Source organism: Marmota flaviventris, chromosome 18 (assembly GCF_047511675.1).
Source record: "Marmota flaviventris isolate mMarFla1 chromosome 18, mMarFla1.hap1, whole genome shotgun sequence".
Classification (NCBI taxonomy): Eukaryota; Metazoa; Chordata; class Mammalia; order Rodentia; family Sciuridae; genus Marmota; species Marmota flaviventris.
Genome location: NC_092515.1, coordinates 51,267,507 through 51,286,940, shown reverse-complemented (window position 1 = coordinate 51,286,940; position 19,434 = coordinate 51,267,507). Strand labels below are relative to the sequence as shown.

At 42.5% G+C, this 19,434-nt stretch overlaps 1 protein-coding gene and 1 non-coding gene across 2 annotated transcripts in view; both read right to left on the bottom strand.

The window, feature by feature from the left end:
• The window catches only part of Hydin (HYDIN axonemal central pair apparatus protein), a 318,432-nt gene that overhangs the window by 40,209 nt on the left and 258,789 nt on the right, over positions 1-19,434 (bottom strand). Inside the window, exons 55-65 of the mRNA XM_027933192.3 lie at positions 18,231-18,399; positions 17,493-17,731; positions 14,975-15,092; positions 13,513-13,717; positions 12,595-12,830; positions 10,482-10,633; positions 10,182-10,371; positions 6,518-6,620; positions 6,009-6,296; positions 4,491-4,633; positions 1,478-1,696 (exon numbers count right to left, since the gene is read on the bottom strand). Coding sequence (XP_027788993.3) covers positions 1,478-1,696; positions 4,491-4,633; positions 6,009-6,296; positions 6,518-6,620; positions 10,182-10,371; positions 10,482-10,633; positions 12,595-12,830; positions 13,513-13,717; positions 14,975-15,092; positions 17,493-17,731; positions 18,231-18,399 — 2,062 coding nt within the window. The remainder of the gene's footprint in view (positions 1-1,477; positions 1,697-4,490; positions 4,634-6,008; positions 6,297-6,517; positions 6,621-10,181; positions 10,372-10,481; positions 10,634-12,594; positions 12,831-13,512; positions 13,718-14,974; positions 15,093-17,492; positions 17,732-18,230; positions 18,400-19,434) is intronic.
• Trnaa-ugc (transfer RNA alanine (anticodon UGC)) lies at positions 4,013-4,085 on the bottom strand. Its single transcript has one exon. It is a non-coding gene; the product is annotated as a tRNA-Ala (tRNA).

The following is a 19,434-nucleotide window of genomic DNA, read 5'->3' as shown; positions in this document are numbered from 1 at the left end:
AAGGCATTACTACCAAGCCTACATATTTAAATATGGTGAGGAAATATTGTAAATAATTCCATGAGATTACAAAGAAAACATAGTTGGATGGTAAATGTCTAGAAAAATGATTTAATAAAATCAATGCAAGGACAGATTAAAAAATCCTAAAGAATCCTGTTAATATTAAAAAATGGAATAGCAATAAAACAGGTGTTGAAAATCTGAAGAGCCTTATTACTATAAAGAACTGAATAGTAGTAAAAAATGTTTTAAAACACCTAAATAAATAGAGAAATATACCTTGCTAATGGAAAGGACAAATTAATACAAAATTGTCAGTTTTTCCTGGGAGATCACTAGGGTAAAAACAAGAAATGGGCAACACCGTTATCTAGATTATGAAATTGGATCCTTGCCTCACATCATACATAAAAATCCAAGTGAGCCAAAGGATCTTAAACATACATGCACGAGAGAGAGAGAGAGAGAGAGAGAGAGAGAGAGAGAGAGAGAGAGAGAGAGTGTTAATATCTTTCTGGGAGGGAAGGGTTATTAAAAATAAGACACAAGTAATATAAAAGACTAATACATTTGACTTTTCAAGTCAAGAACATTTTTATTCATCAAAAGATAAAGTAAAAATTAAGTTATAAATCTGGTGAGGATTTTGCAGACAAATTATATATAAGGAAGAATTTATTAAAATAAAAATAGCTCAGACAAAGGACAAGCATCATAATTGAAAGACAGGCAAAAGACACGAGAAGGCATTCATGTAACTGAGAACTTGCATGGTCAATAATCACATGAAGAAATCCTCAGCCTTATTATGACTAGGGAAATGCAAGTTAGGTCATACTTAGGCTATTTCCCACTCATCCAAATGATACACATAAAAATGTCTGATAAGGTCAAGTGTAGGAGAAGATGTGGATCCTTAAGACCTCTTTGAATGAACCAAACAAGTTTCAAGATAGTGATTAGCTCTGGAAGGTAGGTAGAGAGAGAGAATGACTACAACCACACAAGTGGTCAGGTTCTACTTCCCTTATGGGGTAAGTGTTTGTCTGTGATAATGACATTATTGAAAAAAATTGTCAAAAATAAATAAAAGAGAGGCATTTACAGACCAAAGATGAGATTCTGCCATTAGGGAGAGATTATGACTACTTTAATTCTGGACACCTGAAGAAGAAGAAGAAAACAACTGAAAAAACAGTGATTACATTTTTGAAGAAGAAAAAGATGGGTGAACTTGCTCAACTTGTCAAGACTTAAGCTATAACTTTAGCAAATGAAGTCGTGTGGAGTGCATAGTATGGATGGCAGGGGGCATGTGTGGAAGTTCAGTTTGTCTCCTGAAATCAAGGCAAAGTAGAATGGAAAACTTCTCTGCCTCTATGAAAGAAAGAAATGACAAGACACTGAGCTCGAGAACATCAGGCCCCCAAGCCCAGCAGGCCAGGTCAGATATGAGCTTAATGTCCCTGCTTACCTTTCGCTTTGTAGGCAAAGTTCCAGGAGCATTTCTAGATGCATCCACCCACTTGATAGTGTGCATGCGGTCATCCCAGTCGGGAACCTGCTCTGCAGGGAGCTGGAACACGATCCTGGAGAGCTTGCACTTGACCCCCATCTTTTTCAGGTGGATTGGCACATCTGATTTCATGGTCACCACTATGTCCTTGGTACAACCAGGGTGGAGGTGGCCCAACTAGGGAAGAGCCTGGCATTAGTGTTTTTTGGGAACTCAAACGTGAAGACTCTTGATAACCATGTGGTGACATTCTAGAGAAGTGGTAAAGCCACAGGACTTGGCAAATTACTTTGTAAGTATACTGCAATTCTTATTAAAGTACTTGTTCATCAGTTTCAAAAATATAGCACATTAGTATGAAATATCAATCATAGTAGAAACTGGTTTTTTGTGACTATTAATGTTCAGTTCATCTGAAAAATAAGCTGAGTCAGGAAAATGTTAAAAGGGAGTCTACCTCTACAAGTAAAAAACATAAAATAAATACAAGATGATTAAATGAACTAATTAGAATATAAAACAGTCCCTTGTTTTGAAAGTACAAAAATTTTATGAATATAATGTGAATCTAATTCATAAAAAAAAAATGCATTATCCAGGGCTGGGATTGTGGCTCAGTGGTAGAGCACTTGCCTAGCATGTGTGAGACACTGGTTCAATCCTCACATCACATAAAAAAAAAAATAAATAAATAAAATACAGTTATTATGTCTATCTATAACTAAAAAATAAAAAAGTGCATCATCCAAACCTGTATAGGTAAATTGACTTAAATATGCACAAGAGGCTCTTAGGAATGCAATCACAATAACAAAGCAACCAGTATTTATCTAACTGCTACTTGCTTCCAGTGCTATTCTAAACTCTTGCACAATTCTACTAAGCCTCATAATAACCCTATGAGAGGTATAGCTATTCTTCCCATTTTACCAACAACAAAATTTGCAAATTGCTTAAGGTCATTGATAATGGAAGAGCTGGTTCAAACCCAGGGAGTATGGTTTCAAATACTACATGCAAGCCACCTTATACTTTCAATCAATATGATCCATACAAATATGGAGTGATGAATTCAGTGTGCTAGCAGTTCTCAGAATGTGGTCTAGTGACCTTTGGGATCCCCAAAACCTTTTCAGGGAGTCTATGCTGTAACCATTTCATCATAGCACAAAGATGTTATTTGACTTTTTCACTGTCGTTTTCTTATGAGTGTACAATGGAACTTTCTAAAGACTACATATGGTAGTATTATACCAGATTGAATGCAAAAGCAGATATGAGAATCCAGATGACTTATTGTAAGCCAGATATTAAACAAATTAATAAAAATTTAAATAATGCCACCCTTCTCACTCAATAAAAAAGAATACAAATATTTTCATAAAAACATGGTATTTATGTTAACATATAGGTTTATTATTATATTTTAAAATGAAAAAAATACTTTTTTTTCAAAATACTCTGTTTTAATTTCTAATATAGTAAATATTTATAGACATAACCCAATAAATAAAAATTCTTTTGGGAGTTCTCAATAATATTTAATAATATAAAGAAGTCCTGAGACCAAGAAACTGGATTGCTGAAGTGTACTATTTATAAGGGAAATCCAATGTTGTCTAAAACAAAATACTTTATAAATTATCATACACATTATGAATTATCATACACAAGCACACACATATATGACAGTTCTGGCATATATGACAGTTCTATCATGTTTCTGCCAGGTAAAACATTCTCCTGCCTCTGGAGAGTGAAGGGAGAAGGCTTAGTACTTTCTCAGGCATGTGTGTGTGCCCGTGTATGTGTGAGTGTATACATAAATGAACTATTAGCTTATCTCTGCCTTCTTTGACTAACCCATTGATAACACAGATAATGCTCCATATTAGATTATACTGTGTCCATTTCCTCATGAGTCAAATGCAGATAAGAGTAGCATTTACCTTATAGTGTCATGGCGAGGATTAAATAAATTAACCAGGGTCTTGGAAATGAGACTGGAGTATAGTATGTACTCAGTTTATTTAGGGTTAGATCTGGGCCGTGCTGGGGCTAGGATCTGTTAGGGGAATTAATTTAAACTTTATGTCCCTCTGGGAAACAAAACTTATTCTTGATAGCACTCAAAGATTTAAAGGTGATAAAGAAGAGTCTCTAACCCTCCCAGCTCTGTCCTTTTCAAGTTATAGGCTTGAGCAGAGGTTGCAGTGAATACATCTGGGTGTCCCAGTCTCCTGGGAACTGAGAAGTGAACTGTCTATGAAAAGCAACTACTGGCCAGAGGCAAGAACCTGCTACAGTACTGTCCTGAGCCTTATTCAATGTCGAGCTTTGGTCAGCATTTCACAAAATGTGTACCATAAGATGGTAAAAGAATTTATAAAATTCCAAGTAAAATAAAGTTAACTAGATTTTAATATGCTGATGGACCCTGGGAATGTTTAAGAGAAAGATGTAACTTGGAACATTTTCTTTTCTTTTTTTTTTTTGAGGTGCTGGGGATTGAACCCAGGGCCTTGTGCATGCAAGGCAAGCACTCTACCAACTAAGCTATACCCCAGCATCATTTTCTAAATCTCAGTTGTTCACAGGATCCACTCAGCTTTTGATGAACCACTACTGAAGGACTAATGCTCTAAAGAACACACACATAGGGGGGACATAGGTCCACACTGTGGGATGGGAAAGGAAGGCTGTGACCTGTATCCATCCATTCAAGCCTCCATAGATTCTTCATCTTTAACAACAGTCTAGACTGCATCTCTGCTCTTCCTCTCTTAAGACTGTGGTGGATGTGAACAGTGTCCTATGGGACCAGGTCTCAGTGTAGCATGGCTAGTGAGCTCTCTCACAGGTTGAAATGCCTTCACCCCATTCCATGTATCCATGGAAATGGTCTGACTATCAGACTGGGGTTGGCTTAGGCCTAAGATGGTCCAGAACACAATGAATTGCTTGCACTTACCTGTGGGGAGAAAGCTATTGTAGCTAAAAGAGGCCATTCAAACCGTATCACATTCACTTGGCTGTGATTAGTGATTGTGAAATTCACATTATAGCTGTTTCCAATGTGACAGTCCCCAAACTGGATGTGGTCCATCAACGCAGCTAGGGGTTAGAAGCAGAAAGTAGTGAGTCCTCCTAGAGGGCCTGCTTCCCTATCAGGCAACTCTTCCCTCCTTGGATAGTTATATTTGAGAAATTGGGAATCCCTGGGTAGTAAGATCCCCCCTCCCAGGGGTATGCATCCATCTATCCATCCACCTACCCACAATGACTCTCACCTCTATGGATATAAGAGAAAACACAAGTCCCCAACTCCATTTCTTTGGTGAGACAATACAATTCAGGGTTGGATTGCCATATAAAATAGGGAGACCAAGTTAAATTTGAATTACAGATAAACAGTGAGTAATTTCTAAGATTAATATGCCCCATGCAATATTTTAGGGCACATTCATACTAAAAATTATTTACTTATTATCTGAAATTTAAATTTATCGGCAGTGCCTGCATTCTGATTTGTTAAATCTGGCAACCCTACAATAGGTACAAAATTTAATTTCTAAACTTGGGTTTACTGCTGCTCCTGTTTGACCCCTGAGAAGCCAGAGGCTATCATGTAGCTTCAAAGAAGGGTCAAAGGCCAATGGAGTGTCGATTTCAACACATATTGTAGAGACTCCCTAATCATACATTCCAGGAATAATTAAGTTCCTGGGAAAACTGTGCCTATAACTCTCTCTACAGCCACCAATCACATAATGAGGGTGCTGAACAAATGCTTTTTGGTAATTATGACGAAGTATTTTCTCCCTACCCCAAAGAATATGGTCACTAAATGGAAGGTTCAGTACATGAGAGACTTTAGAGTGACCTAAAGCTTTAACATACTCATAAATCCCCTGGGGATTTGGCTAAAGTACAGATTCTGATTCAGTAGGTCAAGGTGGGCCTGAAAATCCCATTTCTAGTGATGTTGATGCTATAGCTTCTCGGGCTGCTCACTGAGGAGTGAGGCTGTGGAGAATGGGGTTATAGAGGTGGTGCAAACCTATGCCCCCTTCATTTCTCTTGGGATGTCTAGGATCCATGTTTCAGAAGGAATAGACAATGCCAACACAAGCCAGCTGAGAGACAGAGACAGGGAAGACCACAGGGAGGCATTTGTTCACTAATTGTTGAACTGGAATTCGAATATCAAACTATAAGCTCCCTAAAAGCCAGAGACTTTCCTACGAATCTTTGCAACACCAGGGCTCAGCATGGTGCCCGGCATATGCACATGGACGCTTGGTAAATGTTCATTGATTGAACGTGAATACAGGAAAGGCCAGAGGTAGTGACTGAGATAGGCATGAAAGAACACATGGTAACAGAGAAGAGCTTCATTCCTAAATTCTCAATCAGTTGTTTAAATGTCACTCTGGTTTAAAAATGACCAAGTCGACAATTCTCAACGCCTCACTGTTTCGGCTCCCACCTGCCACCATGTCTTCCACGGCATTGTTCTCGGCTATCTCTAAGACCTCTGAGATGGGCGAGGTCTCCTGGCCAGCGGAAGGCACCAGCCCATGGATGTTGTCCAAGGTGATGTCATCCTCATAGCCTTCTCCCACCAAGTGGATGAGGGTCTCCTCGTACTGGTTGTTGATGACTGACAAGTGGATGAAGCCAGTCATCCTCCCAGCCTTCTGGGAGTGGAAAACGACATCAAATTCAGCGGTGTCTCCAGGAGAAACAACCAGGGAAGCCATGTGGGGTTTTTTTGCTGCAAAGATTAGAAAGAAGATACAATTTAGAGTCTGTTTAGAGAAATATGTATCCATGAAGACCCTGGCTGAGGGGGAAGCAATCATGTGATGGGAATGAGCTTCAGCCAGAGGATACTGGTGACAAGACGATGCATCCAACTCTGGATGGGTCCTGAGAAGTCCCCAACAAACCTGCCACTGAAATCTTTGCCTTCTGGAGGCACCGTACCCAACTTACCCTTTTCATTTGGTTTGTTTTCCTCTATGATGTAGATGAAGGAGGTGTTGGGTCTCTTTTTCAGGGAGAAGATTCCTAGTTGATCTTGCAGGTCCACATGCAGCTGGAAGGAGGAAAGCAGGGTTGAGTGCTCAACTTATAATAAGTCCATTCATGAGTTTGGAATCTGAGGTGTGATACTATGCTGTGCATGGGGAAGTACCCCAAAAGGTCACTGTGCCTCATATTCACTTTTTTTTGAGTTTCTTATTAAGAACTATAATAAATGTTAGATCTAGAGAAGACAAAAGAAATTCAGTTAGGTCAGTCGTTATTGGGTGAGTGAGGAACTACAGACCCAAAGAGTATATGTGACCTTCAGATCACATGGTTAGATGGTATCAGTGGGTTGCTCACACCAGTGTTCCAGGGAGACGCAGTTGTAAGGTCTAAGCCAGACTGATAAAATGGAAATGAGCACTCATAATTCTATGAGGGCTTGCATGAATGTGAATTCCTAAAAGCCAGCACCTCTAGGCATTATGAATTTATTGCCTAGAGTCATGGTGAACATCCTGCTAGAGGAAGACGAGGCAGGCCTCTGACCTACTCTGAGAAAAGAAGTGGTTTCCAGTCCAGTGGGAACAAAATAACAGGAAAGCCACATATCTGATATTGGGTATGAGAAAACAGCAGATATTTTTAGAAGACAGTAATACACCATTACAAGCAAGATTGAGTGCTAGAAAAAAATGTGGCACAAAGAAGTAAGAGATAGTGACATGATCTAGGAAGCTTCTGAGATGAAAGAGTCTATATTTAGAAATAATATTACCAAGAAAGTATATGGAGGGATTGTATGGAAAAATAATGACATAAAAGACTTGACTAAATGGATGGCAATCCTAAATGTTGCTCCTGGTGGACAGTCTAAATACTGTGAAGTAGAAATTCTTCCCAAAGTTTATCTGGGGGATTAATGTGCAAAAATTGTTAAGAAAAATTACAAAAACAGGGAGTGGGTGGACAAGAAGACCCTGAACTAGATGCTAGCACCTTTTATAAAGCCACAGTAATGGAAACAATGCAGGGTGATGGTAAACTCGGTAGAATAAACTCAAGGCAATAAAAAAATCCTAGACTAAATATCAAAAAAATTGAAAAGCATCAGAGAGCTAAGAAGACAATGAAGAGAGCCAGATGAAGATCTGTGGCAAGAATGTTTTCTCTGATTTAAGGAGACTGGTTCATAATGGGGTTGGGGGGCATGGGAGGATTAGATGAACTTTAGATAGGGCAAAGGGGAGGAAGGGGAAGGGAGGGGGCAAGAGGGTAGGAAAGATGGTGGAATGAGATGGACATCATTACCCTAAGTACATGTATGAAGACATAAAGGGTGTGACTCTACTTTGTGTGCAACCAGACACATGAAAAATTGTGCTCTATATGTGTAATATGAATTGTAATGCATTCTGCTGTCATATATAACAAATTAAAAAAAAATATCTGTGGCAAATGAGAATCCAGAAAGGTCTACCTAACTTCCTGGGCTGTTTTTGACTGAGAGGCATGTGTCATTCTGGAAGGGGTAGATGGGTGGGGGCGCTTATCTGCACTTTTGACAGTCTGTTGGTGCAAAGAGGGCAAAGGTCCAAAGCCTGTGAAAGGTTGGGGTGTTTTCTCTGGGCTGGAACTTTAAAGGTCTTCACTATAAGATGAAAGATGAGCTGGGTATAAACCAGCTCTCCTAATAATAGCAATCCTGTTGTGAGTCTTCTGGGTAATCTGAAAAAAATCTCAAGTCCTAAAACTTGTTTTAGGTAATCCTGAATTTTTAGTGCCCCAAACTGTTAGGCGGAAGCAAATAAAAATTGTCTTTGAAGAAAAAAAGAACAGAACATGATTCTTAGTTTAGTTATTTCAAAATATTTTTATAAATATAATACCCAATATATCCATTCAAAAGATAAGCAGGTATATGAGACAGGACAGCATGGGCAAGAATGAGCAGAAATAGCAGGCTGAGAAACATGCATAGGGACTTTGAATTTGGAAGTATCAGGCATAGACTGCAGAATGCCTATGATTACTATATTCAAGAAATAAAAGCCAACTCTGACAATTTCAACATGAAACTAGAAATCATGACAGCTGATTATACAGATTTGAACCCCCCATAGAAATTCTAGAGCTGAAATATGTAATCATTAAAGAACTTAATGTAAAGCAGATTCAAAAGAGCCTAAGGGAGAGTTAATGAATGGAATATAGATGTGCTAGCCAGCTTTTCATCACTGCATATATATAATACCTGACACAGGTGAAGAAAAGAGAGGTTTATTTTGACTCACAGTTCTGAAGGTTCAAGTCCAAGATTAGATGGCCCCATTGGTTTGGGCCTGTGGAGACAGGGAGCACATCACGATCAGAGAGCGTGTCAGAGCAGGCAGTCACATCTCAAGTCAGAAGAGAGTGAGAGAGGGGTGGGGGAGGACTGGAAGGATCTCACAATCCCTTTTGACCTGAGTCCCCAATGACCCGAGGACCTCCCACTAGGCTCCACCTCTTAAAGTTCCATAGCACCTCCCTCTACCACCACTCTGGGGGGACCAAACCTTTATATATCCAACCACAGCAACAAATCAAAAGAAATTATGCAGAATGAAAACTAGATGAAAATTCAATAAGGATGAGAGACATAGAGGATATAGCTAGAAGGTCTTCAATACAGTCAACTCACATCCCAGGAGGAGAGATGAGAGAGAATGGATTAGAAACACTATTTGAAGACATGTCCAAGAATTTTCCCATGTTAATTTGACATCAATTCTCAGAATCAAAAGGCCCGATGAATTTCAAGATGGCTAAATTAAGAGAAATGCATGGCTAGACATATCATAGCAGAACTGAAGAAAACAAATGGAAGGTGAAAATGTGAAAGGCAGTTGGAAAAGATTGTCTTAAAAGAACATTTTAAACTCTTGGTGGACCTTTTAGCACACACATCAGAAGCCAGAATATGTTTCAAAAATCTCTCCCACTTGTTGAAAGACTACAATGACCAAACCAAAATTCCATAGTCGAAAAAATTACATTAAAAGTGAAAGAAACTGGCAGAGGTGGTGCACATCTGTAATCCCAACAACTAGGCAGGTCGAGGCAGGAGGATCTCAAGTTCAAGTCAAGCCTGAGCAACTTAAGAGAGACCCTGTCTCAAAAGAGAAAACAAAAAAGGCTGGGGATGTAGCTCAGTGGTAAAGTGCCTCTGGGTTCAATTCCTAAAGAAATCCCCAAAGTCCTTTAGATTTGGCACCTCTTACACTTATAAAGTTCCCCACCTTGTTTTCTCATTACAAATATAATATTACCTACAGGAAAAAGATGAAAACATAAAGAAGACAATAAGAAAACATACACTCCTACCTCTTCAACTTGGTGGACATCCTCATGTACTTCCTTACCCAGTAGTTATTAGTGTTAGGTGTAATCTGATTTCCTATATTTCATGAGGGCAGAGAACATGCCAGATTCCCCTCTGTATGCCCCATGTCTCAAACACAGGCTAATGCTTGGGGACTGTCAAAGAAGTCCTCATGCAGTAGGGATGGCAGAGACCCCAATGTCTAAAGTCTAACTTTTGAATGACTGTTCCCTTTTCTACCCCTCACTTCACCCTCAATATTACCTGGGCAGGGACGGTCCCATTGTTCTTGAGGATGACAGGCAGTTTCTCTGAATGCCCCAGCAGAAGCCTCTTAAAGAGGAGCAAGGGTTTTCCATACTGGTTATACAGAACGGGCCGCACAACGGTCACTCGTGGGAGGGTCCCCTCACCAACAATATCAAATATGAGGCCTCGGTTCCTGGCCAGACTGCTGCAGAGAACAGGAAGATCAAGAGCTGTCAGCCAGGACTGGAAGGAATAACTACCCCACGGTGCATGTGGGCTACGGTTCTGCGGCTGGAAGGGATCTGGGAGCAATACCTGGGCAAGCCATCTAAGGTAGCCTCAAAGATGCACTGGTAGGTCTGCATGGTTTGTGGGGTGAAGGACACCGTGGCAAAGGCATGTGAGCGGCTGGCGACACACATCTTGTTGGGTTCCACTTCAAAGATGTCCGTGATGCGTGCGATGACCTAGTGAGGGGAAGTAGAGGCCAGGGTGTGTTATCTACTCTGCATTTACACTGGGGCTTGTTGCTCATTTCACCTGCCCTGCTTTGCACTTCCCTCCCATCAAAGCTCTGTGATAGACAAGCTCTATCACCTACAGAGTCATGGGCCCTGGAAGGAGCTGCCTAGACACTGGGATCCTCTCCTAAGTAATATCTAGTTGCATTTGAGTTTTGACTCCAATGAATGAAGCAAGTCAGTCAGCCAGATATTTTCCCCACTATCCCATCCTCTGTCACCTAAATCAAGATGCCTAAAGATTGTTTTTGGTGGCTACTGTGGAGCTGAGCTGGGACCACATACACGATGAGGAAGCCATATTACAGAAAGGAGCAATGGAAACAACCAGAGAGACACGTGGCCTTAAAAGATGGATGGAGTACCTGCTGATCTGAAGGGTGGATTTCGAATGCCAGTTCCAGTCGTAATGAGTGATGGCTATATTACATGTTCTAACCCATGTCTGAGGTCTTGGATTCACTGTTGTCAATCTAGTATTATTTGGGCTAACTTGAGTGAGGTTCTGCTCCTTGTAGCTCCAAGGGCCTTGGCTAGAGAAAACCCCCAAGGCATTTCACCTATTCTCAACCAGTGGAAGTGTTTGGAGACTGCGGGGACTTCTGGCATGACTTTGAACAAAATTTTCATTCTTATGAGAAGCAGATGGGAACAGACTGACTACTCCCTCTTATTCTTAAGCTGTGGGCGGGCATTAAGGTTTCTTTGGCCTTTGCAGGGATTCCCTTCAGATCTGCACACCAGGGAGGAGAACAGTCTCCTCCTCCTGCACATCCCCTGTTATAGTCTCTGGTTAGAAATCAGGCTTGCCTGCTTTTTATGTTTTTAGTACAGATAGGGAGAGAACTGCCCCTTAGGGGTCCAAATAAGACCAGAGAATAAAGGCTGGATGTCACCAGTGCCTGAAGGAGGTCATAAAAGGGATTAGATGGTCTCCTTGACTCTCCTGAGAGAGTCTTCTTAGAATGCACACTCTCTAGGAGGCTCCAAGTAGAGACTCCTTGGAGATCTCCCCACCCCCATTAGCCACAAACAATGCTAGTTCTGGGGCAAGAAGACCACTTGGGCTCAAATTCCACTTTTGGGCAGAAAATCTGAAGTATCCTAGATAAGCGTAGGCAGTATTTGCAGTACATGGGATTGGAAATTAGCAGTGACAGAAACCCCTTGCTTAAGTCCTTTTTCATGCATGCTGTCCTCGATTTTTTGTGAGGAAAAGGATCTTAGTATGCTCCCACTCAGAGAGAGCAGGCAGTTTAGAGTCTAATAGACCCTGAGATGGGCAATTATTTACTTGAACACAGGTAAAGCTGGGCTTTAAGTCTGGCTATGTATTTCCAGGCCCTGGGGCCAGGGAATAATTTAGTTTTTCTGAGCCTCAATTTCCCTAACTAAATAAGGAATAACAACACAAAGTCTGAAAGAGTCACGGTGAAGGTGAAATGAGGCAATAGATGTAAATCATTCAGCACAGTTCCTGTCACATGGTGCTGGGGGACGCGGGCTCAGAAAGGTTTGCCATTTTACCTTCTCCTTAAGGATGGGCACCCTCCAAATCTCCCTGTCCAGGACAACATGCAGTTTGAGGCAGACCTCTCTGAAGCTGGGACTCCTCTTAATGCTTTGTCTATTATCTTAGGCACATAGTGAGTGAGTGATGGATGAATGAGCTGCTCATGAGTAGGGACTGGTTGATCCTAGAGGTGCCAAGTGGACACACACCTTCTGGGACAAAAGTATGGCTTTTGGCCAAGGGGAGGTGACCCTGTGACCTCACAGAACTTCCAGCAGGGCTAAGAGCCAGATAATTCTCATTCAGATACAAAGACTCCAGAGCAGAAGCTTCCCAGAGCCTTTTCCCGGACCTCTGCCAACCACGGTGGGCCAGGGCCTTTGGAGCCCCTTACCTTATTGGAGATGGGCTTAACTGCGATGTTGACATCACAGGCGATCTTTCCCAGGTTGCTGATCTTGAACCGAGCCTTGGCCTGATGGCCCACCAGGACATTGCAGAAAATGAACTTGTTCTCATCCTCCACAAAGAGTCCCCCAGTCTTTATGGTCTGCAAGATGTAGTGTAGGTTGGGGCTGGAACAGATCTGGTGCTCCTCGAATATCAAAGCATTGTTGTCCGTCACAAAGGCTGGGGAGGGGAGGAAGAGCGTTAGATGATGCCTGCATGCAGATTCCTGGCTCTCATGCCTAACTTGGATGTTCTGCTTCTGACAAAGGCTAGTTGCAGAGAAGAGGTAGGGAAATTCGTATAAGGAGCTAAGTGATGGGGTAAATTCTGTTGTCTTTTTCTCTTTTGGACTGACACATCTTGATCTGCCTTTTTCTGCCAATGGCAAGGAGGGGTGAGACCAAGATCTGGGGTGGACCTAGGAAGAAGGAGGCACTTGGGCCCCCTTCAGTAAGCCTTGAGCAGAAGCAAGAGGAGTTCTCTCTGTGCTTAACCTGAGCTCTTGCTGGGTTGGAATTTTAGCACGTGCAGTTACTGAGCATTGTTCTCTGGGCATGTTGCCCTCAGGGAGTGGCCCGAGCAGAATGGCACTTGTGTTCCTGTGGGCCATGTCTCTTGTCACCATGATTCTCAGATAATGATACTCATCTGAAAATCCAGGGCTGGACTCAAGAAGGCAAGAGTTGAAGCATCACGTTCTCTCAGGTATGCACATGCTTGTGAGGCTTTAAGGGAAAGTATGGCTGAAGGCAGTAGAGGAAGCTCCAAGGTCCCAAAGAAAGTGGCCCTGTCTCATCTGCTGGACATCTTAAAGGAATCTGCCTGAAGAGGGAGGGGGGTTATCCAATAAAAGTGGCAGTACCTGGCATACATGCTTCCGCAAGCAGAGTGTAAGAAATGCCAGCAGGATATTCTCTAGGGTCTCGGTCGGTGATATCGATGGCTATGAACTCCTCACACCTTCCCACGGGGTCAGCCACGCAATCCACGGTGATGACCTGCTGTCCTCCAGGAGGAACGGAGCCGAACCCAGGGTACACGGTGAACATACCATGAGAGAAGCGGGCCTGCTGGACGGGGTGGGAGGGATGAAGGCAGAGGGGGTAACGGAGTCTGAGACCTTCCACCAGAGTCACGAGGGGTGAAGGGCCTCATCTCTCCCTACAGGCAATTCTTGGTCCCCACCCCTCTCCTCCTGGAGGAATGGAGGGCCCAGGGGTTCCTCACAGATGAGCTTTCTTAGTACTTCCTTCCCTGCACATTCCTCTGAGCAATCATGACTGAATCAAAGGCTTAATAAAGCAGATCATGTTCCCATCATGTAACACTTATCTGGGTGGGGTCTCAGAGCAGAGGGGTGCAGGGTGGAGCACTGGTTAAGATTTGAGTCAGATACACCTAGGCCAGAACCTCAGCTGTGCTATGTACTAATTATTTGACCTTGGACAAATGACTTCTTTGGTTTTCAGTTTATTTATCTATGAAATGGGGGCAAAATCCCCCAGCTCCAGGGATCACTGTAGGTATAAGTGAAAAGAATATATTTGAAGTAAACAGCATAGCATCTGGCTAGAGTTAGTATTCAAAAAGAGTGGGGTATGTTCATTCAGGAGTCGTCCCTGGATGATCTTGGAGTCCCCAGCCCTCCCCTCTCCCTTCACAGTTCTCAGGATAACTGTAGAATGTGCTGAGACTACTACAGTGGCCTGAGATAAGGAGGTCTGTCTCGGGCAGCTCATCCCTCCCGGAAGAGGATGCCCAGCAATGTGTTAGCTCAGAGATCCAAGTTTCTCCAGGGTTATGACCCAGAGCAGAATGCTTTGGGGGCCCCTCAGCCTGGCAGCTGGGCAGGCTGGCACATGGCACTCCTTTAGTGGGTGCTCTTCACACAGGGTGTCTGTAGGGATGAGGCCCCTGGTATGGAGAAGGGGGACTACCCAGTGATACATGGAGGCTGCTGTTGGCCTGACTTGGTCACTATCTTGAACCTGAGCTGTGTGCTGGGGATCGCCAGAGGAGCTGAGATTCCATCTCACTTCTTTGCAGGGTTCCATTTCTTAAAAACAAATGATTATTGATTAAAATACCCAAGAAGAGTTTGGAGCCAATTTTAGGATACTGGCAAGCCAATGAAGGTTTTAGAGCAAATGAGGATATCCAAACGAAGGCCGTCTCATGGCTGTTTAAGATGAAAGTGAGATTTTAGTACTTCATATTCCTGCCATAGTAGATTCAAATCCTGTTCTCCTAGGCAGGTGTTCTGAGGCAAGAGCTGGTTGACAGGAGGCCTTCCTGGGTTTCTGTGGATGCGGAGGGGCACTCACCTGGCTTGTGATGGTCACATCTTTCTGAATTGAGTCTGAGAACTTGGCTGTTTTGGAAGTGCCAGTCTTGAAGAAGGTCTCACTTTCCCGGGTTCTGGTGTGTCGATTGTGGCCAGCTCTGATGGAGGGGGAAGAGTGCACTCTTAGGTTTGGGGGTGGCATTTGTTAGGTCTTTTCTCTTAGGCATTGCAGGGTGGTGTTTCTTTGCCCAAGAGGGTGGCAGAGTGACACAGGTAGCTTGGTCATCACTGACTAAACTCATAGACAATTTTAAGGAAACGATGTAGTAATCCCACTTATTCATAAGAACATTGGAAATTACTGTAAGAAAAGTGCTAGGATAAATGTCCCCTAAAGGTCCATGTGTTAAAGATCTGGGTCCCAGGGTGGTGCTTTTGGGAGGTATCTAGGTCATTGGAAATGTGCCCTTGAAGGGGATCGTGGGACCCAGGACTCTTTCTCTTCCTCTCTCTCTTGCTTCCTGACCAAAGGGGCAGCAGTTTTGTTCTATCATATGCACTGGCCATGAAATATTACCTCAGGGCCAAAGCCACAGGGCCAAACGATCCTATGGGAACCTACAAACCTGTGAGTCAAAAGGAACTTTTTCTTTTAATAATTTTATCATTTAAGGTACTTTGTCATAGTGACAGAGAACTAATAAAAAATGAATAATTTTTAAAAATGCTTGAATTCACTGAAAAGCAGTATGTGGGAAATTATTGGTACACATCAAATATTTTACCTGATCTCATTAAAAATATAATTTTAAAATGAAGAGACATATATAAAGAACTCAAAAAACTTGACACACAAAAAAGTAAATAACCCAATTGATACATGGGCTAAGGAACTGAACAGACACTTCACAGAAGAAGAGATACAGGCAATATTAATATATGAAAAAATGTTCAACATCTCTAGCAATTAGAGAAAAGCAAATCAATACTACACTGAGATTCCATCTCACTTCAGTCAGAATGGCAATTATCAAGAATATAAGCAATAATAAATGTTGGTGAGGATGTGGGGAAAAGGCACACTCATACATTGTTGGTGGGACTGCAAATTGGTGCAACCACTCTGGAAAGCAGTATGAAGATTTCTCAGAAAACTTAAAATGGAACAACTATTTGACCCAGTTATGCTACTCCTTAGTTTATACCCAAAGGACTTAAAATCAACATACTACAGTGACACAGCCACATCAATATTTATAGCAGCTCAATTCACAATAGCTAAACTGTGGAGCCAACCTAGGTGCCCTTCAATAGATAAACGGATATAGAAAATGTGGTATATATATACCCAAAGGAATATTATTCAGCCTTAAAGAATGAAATTATGGCATTTTCTGGTAAATGAATAGAGCTAGAGAATATTATGCTAAGTGAAATAAGCCAATACCAAAGAATCAAAAGTCCAATGTTTTCTCTGATATCTGAATGCTAATTCACAATAAGGGGGGCATATAGGGAAGACTAGAGGTACTTTGGATTAGATAGAGGAGAGTTAAGGGAGGGGAGGGGTATGGTGGTAGAAAGGATAGTAGAATGAATAAGACATTATTACCCTATGTGCATATGTGATTACATGACCAGTGTACACCAGAAGAATGAGAAGTTATACTCCATTTAAGTATGATGTGTCAAAATGCATTCTATTGTCACGTATAACTAATTAGAACAAAAAAACAAAGGGACAAATAGATTAAGTTTTGTCTCTTTTCTTCACATTTCAAAGTCTGTAAGGTTGAGTATAACTAAAAGCTTTGAAATGCTCCCCCCATTATGAAGCACAGTTACAATTTCTTTTGATACAGCTTGCTTATAGTAGGCCCTGGATATCCTACAGAATGATAAGACAATAACTTACTAGTAAGTCTTTCAGCACACCAGAAACACCAGGACAACAAATCCCACATGGGATACTGTTACAGTTTGGATGTGAGGTGTCCCCCAAGAGCTCACATGTGAGACAGGTTCAGAGGAGAAATGATTGGGTTGTAAGAATCTTAACCCAATCATCGATTTAATCCCTTGATGGGGATTAACTGAGTGGTAACTGAAGTGGTGGAGTGTGGCTGGAGGAGGTGGGAATTGGGGCATGGCTTGGGTATATATTTGTATCTGGCAAGTGGAGTCTCTCTCTGCTTTCTGATCGTCATGTGAGCAGCTTCTGTCTGTCACACTCCTCTACCATGATGTTCTGCCTCACTTTGAGCCTCAAAGAATGGAGCCTAGTGTCTGTGGATTGAGACCTCTGAAACAGTGAGCCCTCAAATAAACCTTTCTTCCTCTATAATCGTTCTGGTTGGGTCCTTTAGTCACAGCAGAGAAGAAGCTAAAAACAGATACTTCATATTAATTAAACTAAAATTTATCCAACATTTGACAGTAGTTGGAACATGTAAGAAATTTGGCATTGGGTGGTTTCAGGTAAGATACGTGATAGCACTTTGTAAAATATAAAGCACTCTCTACCAGAATGGCTGCAGTTTAGTGGACACTTGTCTTACACTTTCTTTTGGTGCATGTGGCTCTCCCGTGTCAGCCTGTAGAGGGCGAACTTGAAGTCGATAATGCCTTGGTTTTCTATGGTGAAGGTGGTGCTCCTGCGAGTGCCACAGATCAAAGCCCCAAAGTTGATAATGGAGGAGGGGCTGATGTTGAATTTGGAATGCACTGCATTCACAGAACATTTAATTGGGATGCTGGCAATGATCTCACTTCCTTCTGCAAGATTGGGCTCAATAATCTGCAAAGGGAAGGAGGGTTGGGAAGATATCAGCCAGTTGCATAGCTACAGAACCCCCTATGTTGTCTTCTTCATTCCTCAATCTTGGCATTTCACTCTGTATTACTGTGCCGACTGTAATATCAGCAGACACTAGCATAGAGCCTGCCGTGTGTCAGCCAGAGATCGACAGGGAGCAACTGTGCCTCCTATGTCCAATTCCTCACTCTTGTGCTTGAGGACAGAATGCAGCTTCCTTGACTCTGATGCTCCCCTAAGACCTGGGGACCCATTTTCTCTCGTTCTATTTATGATGACTTTGTACATCTCCTGGCTGCCCCCTGCCCCCCGCCCCCTGCCTGCTGTTTGGAACCAAACTTTGTTGCATCCCACCTGGTTGCCACCCAGACCACTCTCCCTTTGCCTCTGGGGCATCGATTACACCATCCATGGACCCATGTTTGCAGCGAGACACCTACCATCTTGCCACTGAGCAGCCCGTTGCTTTAAGCCCTCTCACCTGACAGCGCAGAATGGGCTGGTGCTCGACCTTCACTTCCTTTCTGGCCCTAAAGAACACCTGGACGTTTGTGGGCTTTTCTGTTGCAGTCAGTGAGCCCTTTTTGGGTAGGACTGTGATCAAGGAACTCATATTGATGGCTGAAATCCCCAAGGAGTCCACAGAAAAGCTGGAAGACAGAACAAAGAGTTAGTTTAAGTCATTACCCAGGGAACTGAAGATACTAGAGAGGAGAATCTAGACTGTTAAGGACCCTACCATGTCTCTGGCCCTGTTTAACTGCTATGTCAGGAATGTCAACTGTGCTTTGTGCAGTAGATTACAGGATCAACTGGACCAGGGATTGATGCATGAGGCAGAGTGCTATCCTCTCTCCCATGGTCCAGAGGTGCCCTTGCAGGACATCTATGTTCAATAGGTACACTTGCTACCAAAAAATATCAGCTAAATTAACTCTTCTCTTCTCCTTCCTGTCTCCCTCTCTTTCTCTGTCTTTGTCTCTGTTCCTCTCTCTCTGAGACTGGATGCAGCACACACAGAGGGAAACCAGGAGTCCTAAGGGGAGAAGTCAGGGGCAGAAGTCATGCAACAGAGGAATAGTGAAGTCCATGGCCCAATGGGATAAGGTAAGAACCAGAGAGAGGAGCTGACTCAGGACAGTGGTGCAGAGTCTGGACAGACACAGGAACTTAGGTGGAAGTGGGACATCTAGAGTTGCTGTGGGGGTCTGACTGTCACTCCATGCTTCAGGAGACCAGCTGGCTCAACTGCTACATGCATTGTGCCTCTGCTTTCCATTCCTTGCATATTCAACAAACCCTGCTCATCTTTCCAATCAAAGGGTGACTCTATTACATGCAATATAAAAAAGCAGAGCCTGGGGCTGGGGTTGTGGCTCAGTGGCAGAGCTCTTGCCTGGCATGCACAAGGCACTGGGTTCGATCCTCAGCACCACATGAATGTAAAATGGGGATATTGTGTCCACCTAAAACTTGAGAATAAATATAAAAAAAAGCAGAGATAAAGTCCCAAACATGATCTAATCTGGAACTCATAACCAGGCAAGAGTCATCCTTCACTAATTCCAAAGTGACAAAGGCTTTCCTCTAGGTTTGTTTGGCTTTGATTTATACTCAATGAATTCAATTTGCAGTATCATTGCTTCTAATGGATGGTGCATTGGGGTTGGACCTCTCTACTTTCA